This window comes from Lagenorhynchus albirostris, chromosome 9, assembly GCF_949774975.1.
Source record: "Lagenorhynchus albirostris chromosome 9, mLagAlb1.1, whole genome shotgun sequence".
Classification (NCBI taxonomy): Eukaryota; Metazoa; Chordata; class Mammalia; order Artiodactyla; family Delphinidae; genus Lagenorhynchus; species Lagenorhynchus albirostris.
The window spans coordinates 88,694,091-88,717,560 of record NC_083103.1 but is presented as its reverse complement, the minus strand read 5'-3'; the positions used below and the strand labels follow the sequence as shown (position 1 = coordinate 88,717,560).

Genomic DNA, 23,470 nt, shown 5'->3' with positions numbered 1-23,470 from the left:
CTAGGTCCATCCACCTCACTACAAATAACTCAATTTCGTTTCTTTTTATGGCTGAGTAACATTCCATTGTATATGTGTGCCACATCTTCTTTATCCATTCATCTGTCGATGGACACTTAGGTTGCTTCCATGTCCTGGCTATTGTAAATAGAGCTGCAATGAACATTTTGGTACACAACTCTTTTTTGTGTGTGTGTGTGTGGTTCGCGGGCCTCTCACTGCTGTGCCCTCTCCCGTTGTGGAGCACAGGCTCCGGATGCGCAGGCTCAGCGGCCATGGCTCACGGGCCCAGCCACTCCGCGGCATGTGGGATCTTCCCAGACCGGGGCACGAACCCGTGTCCCCGGCATCGGCAGGCGGACTCTCAACCACTGCGCCACCAGGGAAGCCCCACAACTCTTTTTGAATTATGGTTTTCTCAGGGTATATGCCCAGTAGTGGAATTGCTGGGTTGAATGGTAAGAACTACCAACTTTTCATCGTTCTCTGAAGAACTAGACACCTGGAGATTAGGAAAAAATGCCTGATTTAAACAACATCCCTCAAAACAACAGCCTCCCAAGGCTGAGCTGGGGGCAGGGTAGGAGGTGGTACTTGGTGGTTCAACTGCAGTGGCGTCTGCTCTGGACAGCAGAGAAATAGCCAGTTTAGAAGGAGCCTCCAAGCATGACAGCCTCTGTGAGTACCTTAGGACCAGTAGCAACAGGCAGGCTGTAATGGAAAAAACAAGGGGCTTTTCAGACCTATATTCGTATTCTACTAGCTATGGTTATCTGTATTTCTTCTCCCAAGTGTGGGAACCTCTGTCACCCACTTATCTGGTGGTGATAATCAGGTCTAGTTTTTCTTTCATGTATTCTTATTACCTGTAAGATATATCCAGTAAATATAAATTTAAAACTCTCTTCAAAAGGTTGTATCAACACTTGCTTAATGTTTTCAAGGAAGATCCCTAAGAAAATATAAAACCATAATTATCTCATGAATTCCATTTTTAATAGAAATTTTAAAACCAGGTGTCTATGGTTTGGAAGGTAAGGTGCACCTTTGCTCTCTCTTTTGTACAGAGCACATTCATTTAAAACCTAGCTCCCAGACCTTGTGGATGTTCCATCAGATGGTCACGAAGGTGCCATGGAACCCGTAAGGCATTTGCACAGGCACCTCTGCTCGGCCCAGTTCTTCAAAGTTCTTGGCATCCAAGACTAGGAGAAAATTTCTTTCATTCTAGAAAAGGAAAGCCAATAGTGAATATTCTCTCTTATTTTTTTCCTACAAAAAAATCTGTCTGTTTCCTCCAGTGGGCTGTAAAATTCCTAAGAGACTACATATTACTCATCTTCATGACCACCCCCAGCATCTGGCACAGTGCCTTGCCTATTCATTCACTAAATGTTTGCAGAATGCTGAACTGAACAGAAAAGGAAATTACACCTGAAGAAGTACATATGTAGAGCAAAGAATAAGTTCTCTGTATCAATCACCTTCATAGGATCTCTTTGGGTTTAAGGATCTTTTTACCTGCCCCTTTCAATCTCCTAAGAGACATAAAAATTCTTCTAAAATGAAATGTCTCCATTTTGTGTTACTTTGGAGCTGTTCAAAAGGTAGCATTGCAAGGCAGACGGAGATTTGCCCTGGTCTAATTACAGGAGTGGCAAGTACCTGGCATGAGGACAAAGTCCTCCTAAGCCCATGGCAGGCATTATTAATTGATCACAGCACTTTCCACATCTAAACCTTAAAAAGCCTCAGAATCCAACACCCCAGGTAGCCAGTAATAATTGATCAAAGCTGGTACTCAAAGTGAACCTACTGCCACAAGACTGCCCTAGACAAGAAGTTATATATCAACATTATTGGGACTTCCCTGGTGGTCCAGTGCTTAAGACTCCATGCTCCCAGTGCAGGGGGCCCAGGTTCGATCCCTGGTCAGGGAACTAGGAGCCCGCATGCCACAACTAAAGATCCCATGTGCTGCAACTAAGACCCAGTGCAGCCAAATAAATAAATAAATATTAAAAAAAAAAAGATATCAACATTTTTGAGACACTAGGTCAGGGCCTATCACATTAGATTTTTGGGTCACTCTATTTATTTTATTTTTTTTAATATTTATTTATTTTGCCTGCACCGGGTCTTCGCTGAGGCATGCAGACTCTTTAGTTGCGGCATGCATGCGGGATCTAGTTCCCCGACCAGGGATGGAACCCGGGTCCCCTGCATTGGGAGCACAGAGTCTTACCCACTGGACCATGAGGGAAGTCCCTTGGGTCACTCAATTTAAATTGGCAGCACAGATGGTGGTATGAAATATTAGACTAGAATTCAGAAGTTTGGGATTTAAATACTGGCTTTATCACTATGAGATCTGATGCAAGTCTCTTTCAACTTCCTTAAGTTACAAATTCTACGTGTAAAATGGTACCCCACAAAGTTGTTTTGATGACTAAATAAGATAATATGTATGAAAGAGGTTTGTAAATAAACTCCTATGCAAATGTTAATTATTATTATGGTTCTAAAATAGAACTTTAAAACAGTAATAAAGTACTGATTATGATAAAAGGGTACCCTAATAATAAGGAGAGGAAGAAAAGGGAGAAGGTGCCAAATTGGAATCAAAATAAACCATCAACAGCATCACTAAATATAACCCTCAGAAGGCCCAGTGCTATTTCTCTTTCTGACGATGACGGAAATACATTTACCTGGTTGGGAGTGATCACCACAGAAAGAATAACCCCACCATCTTCTTCATTGGCTCCTGGTACTGGAACAAAAACAGGTTCTGAGGGATAAAAGCCATCTTCTCTCCAAACCTGTAAGTCCCCAAAAAAGTATTTGATAAAAGACTGGTTATGAACTGGAAGCTTTCTATAGTTATTGTCAGTCCCAGCATGAATTTGACTGTCAGTGCAATGGTCCAACAGTAGAAGAATCGGGCTTACTGAGTTAAATATAGGAGAGGGAGCTTTTGCAGCTGCAGATTCCATTATCATCAAACACAACTGGTGTAATTATAGTTTCCCATCAACTTGAAATAGAGGTGTCCCATGATTTCTCTCAAAATACTATCAAGCATAGAATTGTTTCTCTGGGCTTGTGGTTCATTTAGATTCCCTAGAGGGAACATACCCCTAATCTATGTGATTCCATGGTTCTCAGATTTAATAAAAGTAAGTGGCTGAGCTGCTTAAATAGTAAAAAATCTCAAGACCTACCTTAAAAAAAACAGAAATTAATTCAAAGGGCAGAATAGGTTTTTTAAGAGTTCAGAAAAGGAAAGAGAATTTCATTACCGTCAGTGTCTTGTTCACCACGTCAACCTTGATCAGAGAATCGCCCACCAAATGCCGAAAGCCACAGCCATAGAAGAATTGATACTTTTTGCCACTGAATTGGCCATAGTTGATCTGGGGAAATTCAACACCTCCTTCCTCTTCTAGGTCCTCAGGATATAGATTTTCATAAGAGCACAAAATCTAAATGAGGGCATAAAAGGATTTGTAGTGATTGCTTAATTCTTACTTTTTTCAGTGTAGGTCAGCGTGGGGCTAACACCCTATAAGAGTTTGTGACAGGGCTTGAAAACTGAGGTTCTATGTCATTTTTTAATATTGTTCCTCTTTTCATCATGTGTATGAAGATATAAAAGATTATCTGGTTTTGTGACTAAGTTATCAAATGGCATAGGAGGTAGAAGTGGGCTTTTATTCTACTAAAGCTGAGACATTGTTAGCTACACAATGATATGTAAGTGCAAATTATCTAAAAGGTAGGGATGGTCAATTCCTATCTCAAATACTTAGACATTCCACAACCATTAGAAAGTTTCATATATTTGTTTCAAAACACAAAAGGGATAGGTAACTACACTGCTCACTCCCACCCAGAATTCTGTGGCTCTTTTGCAAGCCATGCTCCATGACCTTACCCTGCTCAGCTGAATGTTATAAAACTTACTGGGCACCAAACATTGTGGAGAACAGCCACACTACATAGCCACACTACTTTACTAGTGAATGAAGAAACACTACTGAGGATCAAAGTCTTAGTCTAATGTCCATTCATAGCATACCTTTCCATCAGCCTGTTTCACAGCACTGGCTGAAGAATAGGTCAAGGGGCTGAGGTTCTTTCCCTCAGGGGCATTCAAACCGACATGTAAGGGCAAAACAAACCTTCGAGGGAAAGATCTGGCTACTGAATTATAGACCTGTTCAGGAAAGAGAAATAAACTGTTGAGAAAATTGTCATTCATAGAATAACAGCATGTCCCAATAACTGAGATCCAGCCAGTATTATTGGCATTTCTAAGTAATTGCATAAATGATCATTTTCATTCATTCATTTACTCAGCAAATATCAGTTGAGTACCTACAATAGGGCAAGCTCTGTTTCAGACACTGAGAACACAACAGTGAACAAAACAGTGTCTGGCCTTATATTCTAGTGGAGAAAGAATGATAATAGATAAGAAATATATGTTACTTAAGTAGTGTCAAATAAATAAATGATTATATAGCTCAAAGTCAGATAGTGATAAGTGCCAATAAGAAACACACTGAAGGGTGAGGGACTGGAGAGTAAAATGGGTGCTTCCTTCCTCAGGTTTGGTCCAGGAAGAACTCTGTGTGGAAATGGGCTAACTTAGCAGGCCTGGGTTGCTCAAACCCTGCACATTCTCAGGGAAAGCCCTGTTTTCATGACTGGTCCTTGGCCAGCACCTGGGAACGGAGCTCTTTGAATGTTCAGTCTGATAACAGTATGTTCGCATGCCTGAGGCCTTGAGGCGTGCGGTACTAATTTGTTCTTATAGTTTATGCTAACAACGTGATTTATAATGAACACCTGCCTTCTCTATGGGGCTCTAGAACTTCAGTAATTGAGATTACTCATGTAGGGGCCATATATGTTATGTGTTGATCCCCAACAAACACCCTGGACCACCAGCTTGGGTGGGCTCCCCTGGCAGGCAACATTTCACACATGTTGTCACAACAAGTTGCTGGAGGAATCAGGCATATCCTGGGAGAGGGCTCTTGAAAGCACGCACCTGGTTTCCTCCAGACTTCATCCCATGTACCTTTCTTTTTTTCTGATTATTCTGGGACCCATGAGCCCTCCTAGTGAATCATCAAAACAAAGAGTGGTTTTGGGGACCCCCAACACAGCATCTCTGCAGAGATGATGCTTAAGCAGGAGACCCTAATAAAATAAGTGTATTTTTTATGACAGTAAGAATGGCTTAAGCACATCTTCCTCTCTTGAAATATTGAAAGATGGGGAACAAACTATGCCATTTTCCCCCATATACCTAGCCCATATCATCTCCATAACATGCAGAAATGTTTTTACTAAGTAAAGACTTAGTGCAATTTTTAAGCTTCATAAACAATTAGCTTTTAAAAATTTACTTTTAAATTTATGTAAACATTTTTGTCTTTTGCAAAACCATAGGTGAACAAAAAGAGAGTGCCAATAATGGTGAGTTAGGCAATATGGATCAACTGTTTCCCTGAGAACAGATAGAAAAACTGGACAAAAATGTTTAAAACAGCTATTTGAAGGCGGTGGTGAGCTTAAAAAAGGTAATAAAGAACAACGGGGCATAGATTTGGAAGAAGGAAACCCACAGAAACTACATATTGGGGGCAGATTTTCCACTAAGGACATCAGCTGCTTTTAAGAACAGGCAGCTGAAAGGCTGAGAAAATATAAAAGAATTTTTTATTAAACTTTTAAATTTTGAGATATATATTGCAGACCCACAAGCAGCTGTAAGAAATAATACAGAAAAGCAAACAACTGATTTTAAAATGGGCAAAGGACTAGACTAGACATTTCACCAAGATATACAAATAGCCAATAAGTACATGAAAAGATGCTCAACATTATTAGTCATTAGGGAAATGAAAATCAAAACGACAATAAGATAATACTTCACACTCATTAGGATGGCTATTATAAACCAAAAAACAAAACAAAACAACAAAACAAACAAAAAAATCCAGAAAACAAGTGTTTGTGAGAATGTGAAGAAAGTGGAACCCTAGTGCATTGCTGGTGGGAATGTAAAATGGTGCATCTGCTGTTAAAAACAATCTGGCAGTTCCTCAAACAGTTAGATATAATAGAATTATCATATGATCCAGCAGATCCACTTCTAGGTATATGCCAAGAAAGAACTGAAAACAAGGACTCAAACAGATACTTGTACACCAGTGTTCATAACAGCATTATTCATAATAGCCAAAAGCTGAAAACAACCCAAATGTCCCCCAACAGATGAATAAACAAAAGGTAGTATACACATACAAGGAATATTATTAAACCTTTAAAAGGAATGAGATTCTGATACATGTTACAACATGGATAACCCATGAAAAGATTATGCTAAATGAAATAAGCCAGACACAAAAGAAAAAATCTTGTATGATTCCATTTATATGAGGTACCTAGAATAGGCAAATTCATAGAAACAGAAAGTAGAATAAGGGCGACCAAGAGCTGGGGAGAGGGAGGAGATAGGGAGCTGTTATTTAATGGGTACAGCGTTTCTGTCTGGGATGATGAAAAAGTTCTGTAAATGAATAGTGATGTTGGTTGCACAACGTCATTAATGTATTTAATGTCACTGAATTATACACCTAAAAATAGTTAAAATAGTAACTTTGTGTTATGTATATTTTACCACATTAAAAAAAACAAACAATGCAGAGAGATCCCATGTATCCTTCATCCAGTCTCACCAATGATGACCTCTTACATAACAACACTACAACAGGGAAACTTACATGGATATAATCCACCATTACTCAGATTTCACCAATTTTACACACATTCATTTGTGTTTGTATGTGTGTTTATGCAATTTTATCACATGTAAATTCATATGATCACCACCATACTCAAGGTACAGAACAGTTCCATCACCACAAGGCTCCTTCATGTTACCCTTTTATAAGGATATTGCCATACCAACTCCCCCATCACTTGGCCCTACTGAGAAGAGATTTTGATAGTTTTGAGGAGCCAGAAAAATAAAAGTTGTAGTTCAAAGTCTCCAAGAAGGGGAAGCCTTGATAAACCTCTAGCTCTTTGGCTGTACCCTAGAAGTAAAAATAAACAAAAATAGTCCAGCTCTTGCAGCAACTGTATCATGTTTCAAATTTTCTCAATCCCTATAACTAGATTAAGAATATCTTCAATTGATAATGTACCCTAGCCATCTGCCAGAAGTAAATGAAAATCTTCCCCAGAGGAAGATAACAGAGTCTCAAAATATCCCTCCTACAATTTTTCAAACACAATATTCTGTATAGAATAAAAATTAGCACATGAGACGACAAGAGAGCATGATTTAAAAAACAACAAGAAGATAAACAACAAATGATAGAAACAGAACCACAAGTGATTCAGATAATAGAGTTATCAGACTTTAACTATTCTGAATACGTTGGAGGAAATTATTTTAATTTGGGATTGTAGCAGAGAGCTAAAATTAAAAAAGAGAAGGGAATCAAAATTCTAGAACTGAAAAATGCAATGAGTTTAGGAACATAGTGCCTAGGTTTAAAAGCAGAATATACACACCTGAAGAAGAATGTTTGGGGCTTCCCTGGTGGGGCAGTGGTTGAGAGTCCGCCTGTCGATGCAGGGGATGGGTTCATGACCCGGTCCGGGAAGATACCACATGCCACGTAGCGGCTGGGCCCGTGAGCCATGGCCGCTGAGCCTGAGCATCCAGAGCCTGTGCTCCGCAATGGGAGAGGCCACAGCAGTGAGAGGCCCGCGTACCGCAAAAAAGAAAAAGAAGAAGAAGAATGTTTGAACTGTAAGATAGATAGGAAGAAAATATCCAAAGCAAGATACTTAGACCAAAGGATAGAAGATACTAAAAAGAACATAAGCAACAGAGGGTTAGAGTGAAAAGGCGTAGCATATGTGTACCGTAATCCCAGAAAGAAAAGAGAGAAAAGACTTACCAGATACAATATTTGAAGAAATAATAGGCGAAATTTTTCAAAACTAATGAAAGACATCAAACCATTGATTCAAGAATCCTTAAGGGGGCTTCCCTGGTGGCGCAGTGGTTGAGAGTCCGCCTGCCAATGCGGGGGACACGGGTTCATGCCCCGGTCCGGGAGGATCCCACATGCCGCGGAGCGGCTGGGCCCGTGAACCATGGCCGCTGAGCCTGCGCGTCCGGAGCCTGTGCTCCGCAATGGGAGAGGCCACAACAGTGAGACGCCCGCATACCGCAAAAAAAAAAGAATCCTTAAGGAAAAAAATAGTAAAAATAAATCAAAAGAAACTCATACTAAAAAATATCATAGTACTAACTACAGAAAACCAAAGAGAAAATCTTTGCGGGGGGGGGGGTGGTAATTCAACTTCAAAGGAGCAAAGCTTTAGACTGACAGCTGATTTCTTAACAGAAATCAGAAGACAATGAAATGATATCTTTAAAGTTTCAAAAGAAAATAACAACCTAGATTCTTTATCCAGTGGAAACATCCTTCAAGAAAGAAGGTAAAATAAAGACATTTTTCCGACAAGCAAAAACAGAGATTTCATCACCAGCATATCTGAACTAAAGAAAATACTAAAAGGTGTCCTTCAGTCAGAAAGAAAATGATTCCACATGGATGCTCAGAGAGACTAGAAGGAATTAAGAGCAAGAGAAGGTACAGATGTGCGTAAATGGGTAATATGGGTGATTATGACTACATAAAACAACATTAATAATAATGCCTTATAAGGGTTAATATAGAGAGAGAATTAAAATGTATAAAAACAGTAGCATATAAATCAGGAGTAGAGTAAATGAAGTTAAAGTGTTCCAGAGTCCTTGCATTGTCTGGAAAGAATTAAAAGAACTGATTTATAATATACTGTGTTAAATCAAGGATGCATATTGTGATTTCTCAAATAACCACTAAAAGAATATATAACTACCAAGCTAATGGTCAGAGGGTGGAGTGATGTTTGGGGGAGGGGAGGTGGAAATGAAATAATAAAATATGCTCAACTAATGTAGAGAAGGCAAGAAAGGAGAGAAAACAAGAACTAGTGAGACAAATAGGAAGCAAATAGTCAGATGGCATATTTAAACCTCAAAATATTAATGACTGGTTTAACTAAATGTGCCAATCAAAAGTCAAGAATTAGCACAATGGGGCTTCCCTGGTGGCGCAGTGGTTGAGAGTCCGCCTGCCGATGCAGGGGACATGGGTTCATGCCCTGGTCTGGGAGGATCCCACATGCCGTGGAGCAGCTAGGCCTGTGAGCCATGGCCACTGAGCCTGTGCGTCCGGAGCCTATGCTCTGCAATGGGAGAGGCCACAACAGTGAGAGGCCCGTGTACCACAAAAAAAAAAAAAAGAATTAGCACAATGGATTTTGTAAGTGTATATTGCTTACATGGTACATATTAAGAAAGGTTAAAAGTAAAAGGATGGGAAAGTTATAGCACGCAAACATCATGGCAAAAAGCATTACTTAGAGATAAATATTCAATAAACCGGGAAGGTAAAACAATTCTAAATTTGTATGCACACAGAGCACCAACATATGTAAATTTAAAATTAGCATAACTATGAGGAGAAACAGAAAAATCTATACTCCAAGCAAAAGATTTTAATATACATTTCATGTTATATGATAACTGATAGAGATCAATAAGAATAAAGAAGATTTGAATAATATTATTTTAAAATATGACCTAATCAACATATATAAAACACTACATCCAAAATTTATTGTTTTAAATGCACATAAAACATTTTTTAAATTTTTTTTTAAATAATCTTTTCTGGGCCATAAAGCAAGTCTCAATAAATTTTATAAACTTCAAATCATACAGTAAAATTAAGCTAGAAATCAATGGGAAAAATAACTAGAAAGATTTCCATTTGTCTGAAAGTTTAAAAATAATTTTCAAAGAAGAAATCTCAGTGAAAGTTAGAAAATACTTTAACTGAAAAGTAATAAAACATATCAAAACTTGTGGGATGCTCTGCTAGACAGAAATTTATCATCCCAAAGGTATATATGTTGAGGAGGGAAAGGTAGAAAAATAACAAACTAAGGTTTTATATCCTTAGTTACAAAAGGAACACATTAAGTACAAAGAAAGTAGAAAAAGAAATGAAAATAATAGCATAAATTGATGAAACTGAAAATAAACACACATTAAAGAAGATCAACTAAGCCAAAAAGTTGGTCTTTTGAAAAGCCTCATTAAATTGATGAGAACCTAGCAAGCCTGAAGGAACAAAAAAGACAGCACAAATAACCATATAAGGGATAAAAACAGGGGCTATCAATTAACACTACATACATTGTTTTAAAACATAGAATATCATGAATAACATTTGGTCAACAAATTTGAAATTTTAGATGGCATTAATAAATTTGTTAGAAAAAGACTATTTACCAAATCTGACACAATAAGAAATAGAGAATCAGAATAACCCTATACTATTAAAGAAATGTAATTTATAATTTAAGATCTACCTATAAAGAAACTTACAGGCCCAGATGACCTTACTGTTGAATTATTCCAAACATTTAAGAAATAATGCCAATCTTATACTTTTCATGCAGAGAGTAGAAAAGAGAACAATTTCCTACTCACTGTATGAGATCAGTGAAACCTTAATAACAAAACCTAACAAGGGGGCTTCCCTGAGGCGCAGTGGTTAAGAATCCGCCTGCCAATGCAGGGGACATGGGTTTGAGCCCTGGTCCAAGAGGATCCCACATGCCGCAGAGCAACTAAGCCTGTGCACCACAATTACTGAGCCTGCGCTCTAGAGCCTGCGAACCACAACTAATGAAGCCCACGCACCACAACTACTGAAGCCCACGCTCCTGGAGCCTGTGCTCCGCAACAAGAGAAGCCCCTGCAATGAGAAGCCCGCGCACTGCAACGAAGAGTAGTCCCCGCTAGCTGCAACTGGAGAAAGCCCATGTGCAGCAACGAAGACCCAACACAGCCAAAAATTAAAATTAATTAATTAATTAAATCTATTTTAAAAAACTAACAAGGACATTATAAGAAAGAAAAATTACAGGCCAATCTTAATCATGAAATTGATGCCAAAAAATACTAAATAAGATATTAGCAAAGCAAATCCAGAAATACATTAAAAATACAGTGCAACCAACTGGGATTTACTTCAGGAATAGAAGGTCAGTTTAACATTCAAAAATCAATCCATGGCTATTACAAACGTTTTAAAATCAATCAGTGTACCTCACCACATTTGTAGAAGAAAGGATAAGTCATGTCATTATCTCAACAGTGCAAAAAAAAATTTGATAAAATCCAACATCCATTCATGAGAAAAATTATTAGTAAATAAGCACATCAGCGTCATGCTGTACACATCAGCGTCATAGTGCATGATATGCTCCCTTTGTCTCTCCCCTTCAGTCTACAACCAATAACATAATGTTAACTCAAGAAAGGTTCATCTGCTCAACACATTGGAAGGCTAGAGAGTTCCACACATTTGTACATCTAAAGGTGGGTGGACTGGAGCACACTGAAGCGGCAGAACTGAGAGGAAAGCAGAGGTGGTGCTTATAATCCCAACTCCCAGCTACAGTAGCTGAGCCTGCAGCCCCAGAGAACCCAGTAAGAGCAGGGGAGGCAGCACACATGACTCCGATCTCCTGGCTGCAGCAGCACCCACAGCCGCAGGGAATCAAGCAACAGTGGCAGCGGGGCCTGTGACCCCTCCAGCCATGGAGGTGGCCATGACCCAGGCCCCTATCCACAGCTGTGGTGCCTGGGAACCCAACAACTCCAGACACAGCAGAGGCCCCAGCCACCCTGGCTACCCCCACTACCACCCTCCCCCAACAGCAGCAGTGCCTGCAACACAGGCAACCCCAACATGACAGACGTACCCATCACCCCGATGCCTGAGGCAGCAACACCAGCAGCAGCAGTGACACTGGCAGCAGCAAAGCACCAGTGACCCTGGAGGCATAAGGTATGAGAGGGAGGGCACCAGGCAACACCTCTCACAGAGGTGGTAGAGGGTGGAAAGTGCTGATTTTCAAATATAGCCACAGGCAGCTCAAGTAAGAGAAACCAAAAACTTGTGCCACCTACTTATGAACAAAAGAAAGGCCTCTAATAACTAACCTGTTGAAATGCTAGCATCTAGTAAAAAAAAAAAAAGAAAAAAAAGCTTTACCTAAAGAAGAAAGGTGTTTGCTACTTCAAACGTGCTGGCTACATCAACTCATTAAGCACCATAAAAAAAACATGGTAACACAGTATCACAAAAAGAAAAAGACAAATCTCCAGAAATCAAACCTAAAGTCATGGAATAGTGCAATCTAACCGACAGAGGATTCAAAATAGCTGTCCTGAAGAAACTTGATGCACTACAAGAAAACTCAGAAAGGCAGTTCAATGAGCTCAGAAATAAAACAAATGAACAGAAGAAATACCTTACCAAAGAGATTGAAACTATGAAAAATAACCAACCAGAAATTCTGGAGCTGAAGAATTCAGTAAATGAGATGAAGAACATGTTAGAAAGCACTGGAAATAGAGCAAACCATATGGAAGAGAGAACTAACAAACTTGAAGATAGAAAGCTAGAAATTAGACAGAAGATGAGAGGGAACTAAGATCTAAACAAATGAAAGATTTCTACAAGAATTATCCAACTCCATTAGGAAGGGTAACATAAGGATAATGGGTATCCCAGAAGGAGAAGAGTGGGAGAAAGGAGCAGAGAGTTTATTTAAAGAAATAATAGCTGAGAACTTCCCAAACCTGGACAACTGGATATCCAAGTCTCTGAAGCAAAGATAACACCTAATTATCTGAATGCAAAAAACCTTCTCCAAGATACATTATGTTAAAACTGTCAAAAGTCAATGACAAAGAAAAAATTTTAAAGACAGCCAGGGGAAAAAAAGATAGTAACCTACAAAGGAACCCTCATTAGGTTACTGGCAGATTTCTCAGCAGAAACTCTACAGGTCAAAAGAGAATAGAATGACTTACTCAAGATATTGAAAGATAAAAACTGTCACCCAAGAATATTCTATCCAGCAAAGTTATCCTTCAGATATGAAGGAGAAACAAAGGCATTCCCAGACAAACAAAAGCTAAGAGAGTTCAGCACCACTAAACCTGCCTTTCAAGAAAGGTTGAAAGGAGCTCTTCTACCTGAAACAAAAAGGCGGAAGAACACAAAACTTTGAGTAAGGTCATAAACAGAATCAGAAAACTGCAACTCTGGACTTCTCTGGTGGTGCAGTGGTTAAGAAGCTGCCTGCCAAAGCAGGGGACATGGGTTTGATCCCTGGTCTGGGAAGAGCCCATATGCCACGGAGCAACTAAACCCGCGAGCCACAACTATTGAAGTCCGCGCGCCTAGAGCACGTGCTCTGCAACAAGAGAAGCCACTGCAATGAGAAGCTCGCACACCATAACGAAGAGTAGCCCCTGCTCGCCGCAACTAGAGAAAGCCTGCACGCAGCAACAAAGACCCAACACAGCCAAAAATTAATTAATTAATTAATTAAAATAAAACTATAGCAGAAAACAATTTACATTACATAATCCAAGGAAAAATTCTGCCTTTAACTGATTATCAGGAAAAAGTAAATCCCTTCAAGCTAGATGAACTGATACACTTTTTTTTTCAAAGAATTAATATTATAGTCCATTTTACTATTCCGTCCAGTAAATGTAAGTATGTTTAGTGCCCAAGTGTAATAAGGAACTAATCACAAGTGCTTCAAAACATATTTCTTGGCTTTCTTTAACATACTTTCTATTTATTAGGTATTATGTAAATACATACTTCAAATTATTTTGAAATATTAAATAAATTACAAAGCTGTATCTTCAACGCTTTAAAACCATTCTCCCTCCTTATTTACAAAAGAGGAAAAAAAAAAAAAAGAGGCAAGAGAAACAGCTAATTCCAAACCCAAAGCCAGAACTTGGCTAGATCAAAAATATTTTGATAACTCATGACAAATCAGAGAATTTTACCTGATCAAGCTCTTTCCCAGTTTTCCTAAGATTCTGTAGTTGGTAAACTTCTAGGCTTCTTCCATCATCCTGACAGCACAAATCAATTACGACACAGCCCTGGTCCTCAAAGGCATTGATTTGGTGAAAAGTAACAAAAGGTTTACTGTAGTACATCCCTGGAAGAAGCTGCAGGGGAAAACACAAACAGTGAAAAATAGATTTTTTTTTTTTTTTTTTGCAGTACGCGGGCTTCTCACTGTTGTGGCCTCTCCCTTTGCGGAGCACAGGCTCGGGACGCGCAGGCTCAGCGGCCATGGCTCATGGGCCCAGCTGCTCCACGGCATGTGGGACCTTCCCGGACCGGGGCACGAACCCATGTCCCCTGCATCAGCAGGTGGACTCTCAACCACTGCGCCACCAGGGAAGTCCAAAAGTAAATATTTTATTTATTTCCTTTAGGGTACAGATCCACAAAGCTCAAATTAAGAAGATTTCCCCCTCTTTAAGTGACAGGCTTGGTAGGTATAAAAACCAGAATTTGGAATGTAGAAGCAAATATGCTTTGATTTAAAATCGTCTCATCTCATATTAATCAATGAACTGGGGCTATTTTATATAGACCAATCAACTGTTTCAACTAACTTTAAAGTTCTCATGAAATATGGCCCAATATTTTGAAGGATAAATAAATCCTAGACTCCTAACTACATGGTTAAATAGAAAATACTTCTATTAAGAATTTATGATAAATTAAGTGACTAATTCTTTGAAAAATGCACTCATTACTAAAATGGGATTTTTTTGGTAATGAAATAAGGGTACAGTAAATTTAGGATACTATTTCTTTAGAGAGGTTAAAAAGTAGACAAATACAATAGTGCTATTAATCAGGAGTATATAGAAAGATATTTAACTAATATGCTTTAGACTTTGGTAGGATTATCATATTTACATATCAAGAAATCATAGAAGCAGCTAATAAAAATATCACTGCAAAAGTTACAGAAGACCTCTGCATGAACAATATCCTCTTTAGCAAATATTATATGGAAAAATCCATGCTAAAATGCTAAAAGGATTTCCTAGATGTCATTTTAATTGAATCAGATAATTTAAAGGATAAAACCATTTCCTACAATTTTCTAAAATGCAAAATCCACTGTACTAATTAATAAATAACTAGCCCTACTTATGGAAGAAGGTAATATCCTTGATTAAGACTGTCTTATGCAAGTAATGCCCAGTGAAGGCAAAAGTCAATCACATGGAAATTTGCCTTCATGTCCGATCATTTTCAAAATAAATACACTCAAAATTCTCCACCTGACCAGTGTGCTTATCCACCACATGAAACCATGTATTATACTGGGGTTCCCAGCTTATTCCATCTGAAAAGGCCTTTCCCCGAATTTTAGAAGTGATGATTTTCCACAGATTCATCTTTAGAGGCTGTTCAATGAAGACAATGTAGTTCCTTGTCATTCCTAAAAGGTTCAAGCAAACAATAAAATGTTATTTGGCAAACTAGAGTTGTCTGAAATGTGACAGTTTGGGAACTTGTCTGAAGGCTTGGACACATTACTGCTGACCTAAACAAATGCCAGTCAGAAATAATTCTTCATCATTTCCCAGCTTTGCTATATATATTTTCTGTTCCTACATAAAAACAGGAACTGCTTAGAATAGCTTGGGTTGAATGCCCTCAACTTGCTTTTTGTCTTTTTTTTTCTTTCTTTCTTTTCAAATTGTTTTGGTTTAGGAACAAAGAAGCATTATATTAAAGTGTCATTTATGATCTGGACCTGTATTCCTTAATCCTTTTGCTATTTATACTGGAGGTAACAATCCAGCAGCAGATTGGCTATAAAGGTTTAGGATGCAGAAGATAAATATTCTGAGAAAAAGCTGAAGCAATCTACATGGAATATGAATTGCCTCCCCAAAAATATAATCAAGGTCTTTCCTGTATGATTATTATTTGTGGTCTTTAAAGTTACCTAAAATATTGAATTCTGTCAATTTTTTATGGTCAAATTATTTTTTTAATTAAGACTTTATATTTTGGAGTAGTTTTAGGCTCACAACAAAATCGAGGGGAAGGTACAGAGGTTCCCCATATACCACCTGTCCCCAAACACGCACAGCCTCCACATTATCAATTTCCTCCACCAGAGTGGTCCATTTGTTACAACTGATGAACCTACATTGACACATCACAATCACCCAAAGTCCATAGTCTCTGTTGTGGAAACATACATAAATGTATTTTTTTCCTTTGTATTTAGATATTCAATGACATACAACATAATAAAAAACAAACCAAAGAGACTGATTTCTATGACTAGGGGTTACTCATTGTGTCATCCTGGAGCAGGGGGCTGAAGGGAGAGGCTGTTCTCCATAGAGAACTGAAGTGGAGTTAGTGCTAGGTGACTAAATCTGAGCCTGACTCAATGTGCTGGGAAGGCACCAATGATTTCTTAAACTGATAACTATTTCCTAGAGCAGTCAATTAATTAAAAACTTTAAAATTAATTGGTGTTTCCAATTAAGTTTTTAGTAATTGCTTGTATTAAAATATCTTTTCAATCAGTCAGTTGGCTAGGATAAGAAGTACGTGACTAAACAGAATAAACTTAATTGGCATTAAAATGCAACCTTCATCTCTTATCACCATACTCTGATAAACTGTATTAACACGGTACTTGCCAAAATTAATCCCTCTGCAACAGTAACTTTAAGACAGCCCCTATTAAAATTTGCCTTATCTTTGGGCTCACCAAAGCTGTGGTAGTAAGAAGGTTTCATCCTCTCTGCAGAAGCAATAGAACATATCACCTGGGCTCCATGGATTGTCTCCCCAAGGTCTACTTTCTCTGGAGGAACCCGAATAACATTATAGCAAGAACCTGGAAAATGGAAAGTCCTGTCTTAACCGTTTTACATTCATTTTAAGAAAAAAGATAAGCCTTGCACTTGTGAATTAGGCAAAAGCAGTTAAGAGATTTATACAATATGCATGACACCCATATTTCTTTTTTTTTAAACATCTTTATTGGAGTATAACTACTTTACAATGGTGTGTTAGTTTCTGCTTTATAAAAAAGTGAATCAGTTATACATATACATATGTTCCCATGTCTCTTCCCTCTTGCATCTCCCTCCCTCCCACCCTCCCTATCCCACCCCTCTAGGTGGTCACAAAGCACGGAACTGATCTCCCTGTGCTATGCGGCTGCTTCCCACTAGCTATCTATTTTACGTTTGGTAGTGTATATAAGTCCATGCCACTCTCTCACTTTGTCACAGCTTACCCTTCCCCCTCCCCATATCCTCAAGTCCATTCTCTAGTAGGTCTGCATCTTTATTCCCATCTTACCCCTAGGTTCTTCATGACCTTTTTTTTTTTTTTCTTAGATTCCACATATATATGTTAGCATACGGTATTTGTCTTTCTCTTTCTGACTTACTTCACTCTGTATGACAGACTCTAGGTCTATCCACCTCACTACAAATAACTCAATTTCGTTTCTTTTTATGGCTGAGTAATATTCCATTGTATATATGGGCCACATCTTCTTTATCCATTCATCTGTTGATGGACACTTAGGTTGCTTCCATGTCCTGGCTATTGTAAATAGAGCTGCGATGAACATTTTGGTACATGACTCTTTGAATTATGGTTTTCTCAGGGTATATGCCCAGTAGTGGGATTGCTGGGTCATATGGTAGTTCTATTTGTAGTTTTTTAAGGAACCTCCATACTGTTCTCCATAGTGGCTGTATCAGTTTACATTCCCACCAACAGTGCAAGAGTGTTCCCTTTTCTCCACACCCTCTCCAGCATTTATTGTTTCTAGATTTTTTGATGATGGCCATTCTGACTGGTGTGAGATGATATCTCACTGTAGTTTTGATTTGCATTTCTCTAATGATTAATGATGTTGAGCATTCTTTCATGTGTTTGTTGTCAATCTGTATATCTTCTTTGGAGAAATGTCTGTTTAGGTCTTCTGCCAATGTTTGGATTGGGTTGTTTGTTTTTTTGTTATTGAGCTGCATGAGCTGCTGGTAAATTTTGGAGATTAATCCTTTGTCAGTTGCTTCATTTGCAAATATTTTCTCCCATTCTGAGGGTTGTCTTTTGGTCTTGTTTATGGTTTCCTTTGCTGTGCAAAAGCTTTGAAGTTTCATTAGGTCCCATTTGTTTATTTTTGTTTTTATTTCCATTTCTCTAGGAGGTGGGTCAAAAAGGATCTTGCTGTGATTTATGTCATAGAGTGTTCTGCCTATGTTTTCCTCTAAGAGTTTGATAGTGTCTGGCCTTACATTTAGGTCTTTAATCCATTTTGAGTTTATTTTTGTATATGGTGTTAGGGAGTGTTCTAATTTCATACTTTTACATGTAGCTGTCCAGTTTTCCCAGCACCACTTATTGAAGAGGCTGTCTTTTCTCCACTGTATATTCTTGCCTCCAGCTATTGTATTTTAATGTCCACAAATGGTTCCCCTCTAGCTCTCTGAAGATGAACTCAATCCCATCTTCATAGGAAACGATAAGGTAGCAGCCAGGAATATCCTCAAATTCTATTTGTCCTTCTTCCCACTCCCCAGCTCCATAAACTACAATCTCCATTTGTACCCATGTCCAACTCCTTCCTTTCAGTGTTCTAGATCCCTGGGGTCACTTTGGGTCCCATGTCATCCTGTCTCATCAACATTCATTCATGCAATCATTCATCTGACTATTACTACTTCCTCAAGTTACCCACTCCTCAGGTAGCCTTTCCTGACTCTTCCCCACCCAAAGGCATTTGGTGTCCCTCCTTTATGCTTTAATTATATCCTATACTATCATAGTACTTATCTCATTGTACTATAATTTTCTGCTTATTTATCTGTTTCCTAGTAGACTGAGCTCTTCTGGAGCAGGAATTGTGTCTGATACATCTTTGCATCTTCAGTACCAAACAATGACTTGGCATTTAGTAGGTACACTATAAATAACTACTGACAGATTAACTAACAATATATGTTTGTTAAATCACTCAATGAATGAACAAATATTGAGGTCATATTGAATTATCTTCCTAGTGTTAGAAGTGCCAATGTAGGTCCTGAAGAACTTAGGTAACTTATAGAACTTCGCAATCACTAAGCTTCCTTTGGAACAAGATAACCATATAGTTCCCTACTCATTATCAGCAACTACTTACTGAGTGTCAACTATGTTCTAGGCACTCTTGTAAGAGTCCTAAGTACCATACCCTAAACACTTGTATACACCAGTGTACAAAATAGACAAAAGGCTCTTCATTTATAAAGCTCAAATTCTAAAAAAAATCATACAATAAGTAAAAATATAATGTATCAGATGATGAGAAGAACTATATTGAGAAATAAACCAGGGAATGGGGATTAGAAGTGAGTGTATAAGGATGGGGGCTACTGTTTGCAATTTTAATTATGGTGGTCTGGGAAGGTTTCACTAAGAAGGTGACATTTGAGTAAAGACCTGAAAGAAGTGAGGAAGACAGCCTTGAGGATATCTGGGAGAAACACATTTCAGGTGGAGAGAAGATCAGATGCAAATATTCTAAGCCAAGAATAAGTTTGGAGTGTTCAAATAAGAGCAATGAAGCCAGCGTGGCCCTATCCATAGTAAGCAAAGAGAAAATTCTAGATGAGGTGGGGTGGGTTAAAAGAATAACTGGCTGATATGCTAAGAATAAACTGAAGCGGGGCAAGGGGAGAAGTAAGGAGACTAGTTAAGAAGCTACTACAATAATTCAAATGAGAAAGAATGGTGGCCTAAACCAGAGTGGTGGCAATGGAGGTGATACGAGGTAGTCGGATTTTTGATATATTTTGAAGGCATTATTGAAATTACTTTTTGATCCATTAGATGTGGATGTGAGAGAGGTATAAAAAATGATTCCAAAGTTATCATCTTAAGCAAGTGGAAGGACAGAGTTACCATCAACTGACATAGGGAACATTTTAAGCAGAGAAAGTTTAGGGGGAAAGATCAAGAGTTTGGTTTTAAAAAAATTAATTTTGTAACATCTATCAGACATCTTAGTAAAAACACTGAGTAAGCAACTAACTGATGGGGAGGTCTAGGTTAGGACATTATATGTTTTGAGAACCAATTATAAATAAAACACCATGCTTTATACAGTGATGAGTTATAAAAGAAATGAAAGACAAACTCTAGAGTTCCAAGAGTACCATACTACTATCTAACTGTTTATGTATTTTAAATTAGTACTTAAAACTATCTGGATTAATGTTTAGAGGATTTTTTTTAATTTTAAAAAGCCTTTTTAAAATACCTGGAAAGGTAGAAATTATTAGCAAGCACTTTATTTACAAAGAAAATCACTAAATTTCCCCCAAGTGCATACTATCTAGTAGAGCTCCCTGAAGCTACATGTACATTTGCATTCCAGTTTAAAAATTCATCACTGAACCAAATAATCAAGTAAGAAAGAAGTAAATCCAGTTTTAGTTGAGATTAGAAGATCAAGAGAAAAAATTTCTGTCTCAGCAATTGGATTAAGTGACAATTACTCAATTCACTAAATTTGAACACTGCTAGTTAATGAACTGTCCTAACTTCAAGTCTTGAAGGCATGAGCAAAGCAGACAGACACCCAGGAAACACCCAGCAGAGAACTGAATGCCTAGAGGAATGACCTGCCCAATACTGTGAGCCTAACTCTGGGAGATTCTTCAGGACTTTGTATAAACATCAAATTGAGGCAAAATAACAAGCACAGCCTCTGATGATTGGTGGCAAGGTTTCTCAAAGATTCATGGGCCACTTGCACCAAAATCACCTGGATATCTTGTTAAAATGTGCCAAGATAAGGAGTGAAAGTGTAGTTACAATGCAGATTCTTAACCCCTTTTCAGGTCTCGTGTACCAGAATCTCTGAAGATGAAGCCCAGTGATCTACATTGCTAGGAAGCATTCCAGATGGTTTTTAGGTGCTCTAAAGGCTGAGAATCACTGATCTAATGACTATTTATTTTAGAAAAATAATTAAGAATGGTTAAACAGTATTTCTCATATTATGAACTAGTTACAAAGTTATCTACTTGGGTATTAGAGTTAATTTATTAAGAAATAGATTTTTTATGATCAAAAAAGATGCGTGGACAAAATACTGCTGAGTCAGTTTACCCATTTGCTGAAAGATTTTACCTAAAAAGATGTTTGCTGTCTCCTATAACAGCTTTGAAGAATACATCCCAACCCGAGGTCAGGTAACAAAGAAGAGAGAGGGCTGAGTGATGAAGTTTCCAGGGTACCCTATCTCTTCTTGAGCTGGTAAAAAGCAAACCTGCAGTATTCATTTTCATATACACTCATACATGTAAATATGGAGAGGTAGAGATGAACAACCCACAAAGTCAATTACTTACCAAAGGTATATATTAACCTATTCAAAAGTTAACCCATACAAAAAATTCGTAGTAGGGCTTCCCTGGTGGCGCAGTGGTTGAGAGTCCACCTGCCGATGCAAGGGATACGGGTTCGTGCCCTGGTCCGGGAAGATCCCACATGCCGCGGAGCAGCTGGGCCCGTGAGCCATGGCCACTGAGCCTGTGCATCCCAAGCCTGTGCTCCGCAACGGGAGAGGCCACAACAGTGAGAAGCCCGCGTACCGCAAAAAAAAAAAAAAAAAAAAAAAAAAAGATTCGTAGGTTATAGATGACAGAATGACAGCTAAGATAGTCAGAAACTTCTAATGCTTACACTTACACATTCCTTTTCAAACAGAGAGAGATGTGTACTTGGGTACAGGATAATGAATGTTCATGCCCTGAGAGAATCCTCTGTAGTCAGTGATGAATAATTAAGATGATCTAATGGAGTGACCAGTAGCAAGTTTTTGTGTGTTACTCAGACTAGACACCCGAAGCCTGCCTAAGCAAGCATCTTAAATCTTCTCAAGGTTCACTGCCCTTGTCTATAAAATGGGGGTAGTAACAGCCTTTCGTAATGCCATGGATAGACATACAGATTATCATACTAAGTGAAGTAAGACAGACAGAGAAAGACAAATATACAATATCATTTATATGTGGAATCTAAAACAAATGAACAAACTTATGGTTGCCAAAGGGGAAAGGGGTGGGGAATAAATTAGGAGTTTGGGATTAGCAGATACAAACTACTATATATAAAATATATGTAAAATAAACAACAAGGTTGTACTGTATAACACAGGGAACTATGTTCGATATCTTGTAATAAACCATAATGGAAAAGAATATATATGTAACTGAATCACTTTGCTGTATACCAGAAACTAACACAACATTGTAAATCACCTATACTTCAATTTTAAAAAAATAAAAATAATAGTACCTTTCTCAGAGACTTTCATAAAGATTAAATGAGAAAATATATGGAAAATACGGTTAACACCAGCACATACTAGGCACTCAATAAATGCTAGTTATCGTTATTAGCCATTAGAACCTTCTGGAACAGAATAATAGGCAGCATATGGATGACCAGGAAAGAGATGTGATGTAAGTGGTTGTGAATGCAACCAAACTTTAACCTTAACTTACTTTGTAGTGTTTTACTCCCATGGTAATAATAAATTCCTTCCTATGTAATATACAGTATACCTTCTCTATATCTCTTTGCTGTAGCATTCTAAATTTCTTATACTTACAATATGGTACTTCGCAATAATTCAAGTTTGAGAAATACATTACTCATCCCTACAATGCTTGTGAGCCAAAAAGCATAATGGAACATAAAAATGTGAGTCATGCTGAAAAGATCACATAGAAAATCAGCTTCCAAGCATATGTGCAAAAAGACAACAGAACTTAATTATAAATTATATATTTTAAGTTCAGTAATGCTACTTTGGAGATTTCTTTCTGAACCTTTCAAATGAAGTTTCATATATGTTAACATCTTGGCCATAATGGAACTGTGGTAAGATAGTTAACTCCCAATTATTTTTTAAAAGACCCCCATCCCAACTTTACCATGTTGCCCATAGGAGTTCCCCATGTTGTATGCTGTTCCATCTTTGTCATAATGAGGATGTGCAGTTGCTCCATTCACAGCAATAAATTTGCTCCAGTCTACCTGCAAATTTAAGACCATACAGAGACTTAAATGTTACATGGGAAGATCTCTATTTAGACACATAGACAGTAGGGATGTGTCAAATATTTTTAAAATAAGATATAAAAACTACAGTTTAAGCCCTAATGTCTCACCTCTGAGAAATCAAAATTATTTTTCCTACTAAAGAAAAAGAAACTAAGACCAAAGAACAACAAAACCAAACAAAAACTCTACCACCACCAACAACAAAAAATGGACAAAAATGATTATCCAGTACGAATTTTTTATTTTGCCCAAGATCACAAGATCACAGGAAAGATCAAAAGAATAAGAATTAAAAT

General features: G+C 38.0%; 1 protein-coding gene across 2 annotated transcripts in view; it reads right to left on the bottom strand.

Annotated features, from left to right (window-relative positions):
• Window positions 1-974: 974 nt before the first annotated feature.
• Window positions 975-23,470, bottom strand: part of BCO2 (beta-carotene oxygenase 2) — a 42,956-nt gene continuing 20,460 nt past the window's right edge. The window contains exons 5-12 of one of the 2 annotated variants that reach the window (XM_060160393.1): window positions 23,045-23,147; window positions 16,804-16,932; window positions 15,347-15,507; window positions 14,042-14,209; window positions 4,082-4,219; window positions 3,303-3,485; window positions 2,712-2,822; window positions 975-1,227 (exon numbers count right to left, since the gene is read on the bottom strand). In XM_060160393.1, coding sequence (XP_060016376.1) covers window positions 1,114-1,227; window positions 2,712-2,822; window positions 3,303-3,485; window positions 4,082-4,219; window positions 14,042-14,209; window positions 15,347-15,507; window positions 16,804-16,932; window positions 23,045-23,147 — 1,107 coding nt within the window. In that variant the 3' untranslated portion in view covers window positions 975-1,113. The remainder of the gene's footprint in view (window positions 1,228-2,711; window positions 2,823-3,302; window positions 3,486-4,081; window positions 4,220-14,041; window positions 14,210-15,346; window positions 15,508-16,803; window positions 16,933-23,044; window positions 23,148-23,470) is intronic. The other variant, XM_060160394.1, reaches the window with a different exon arrangement.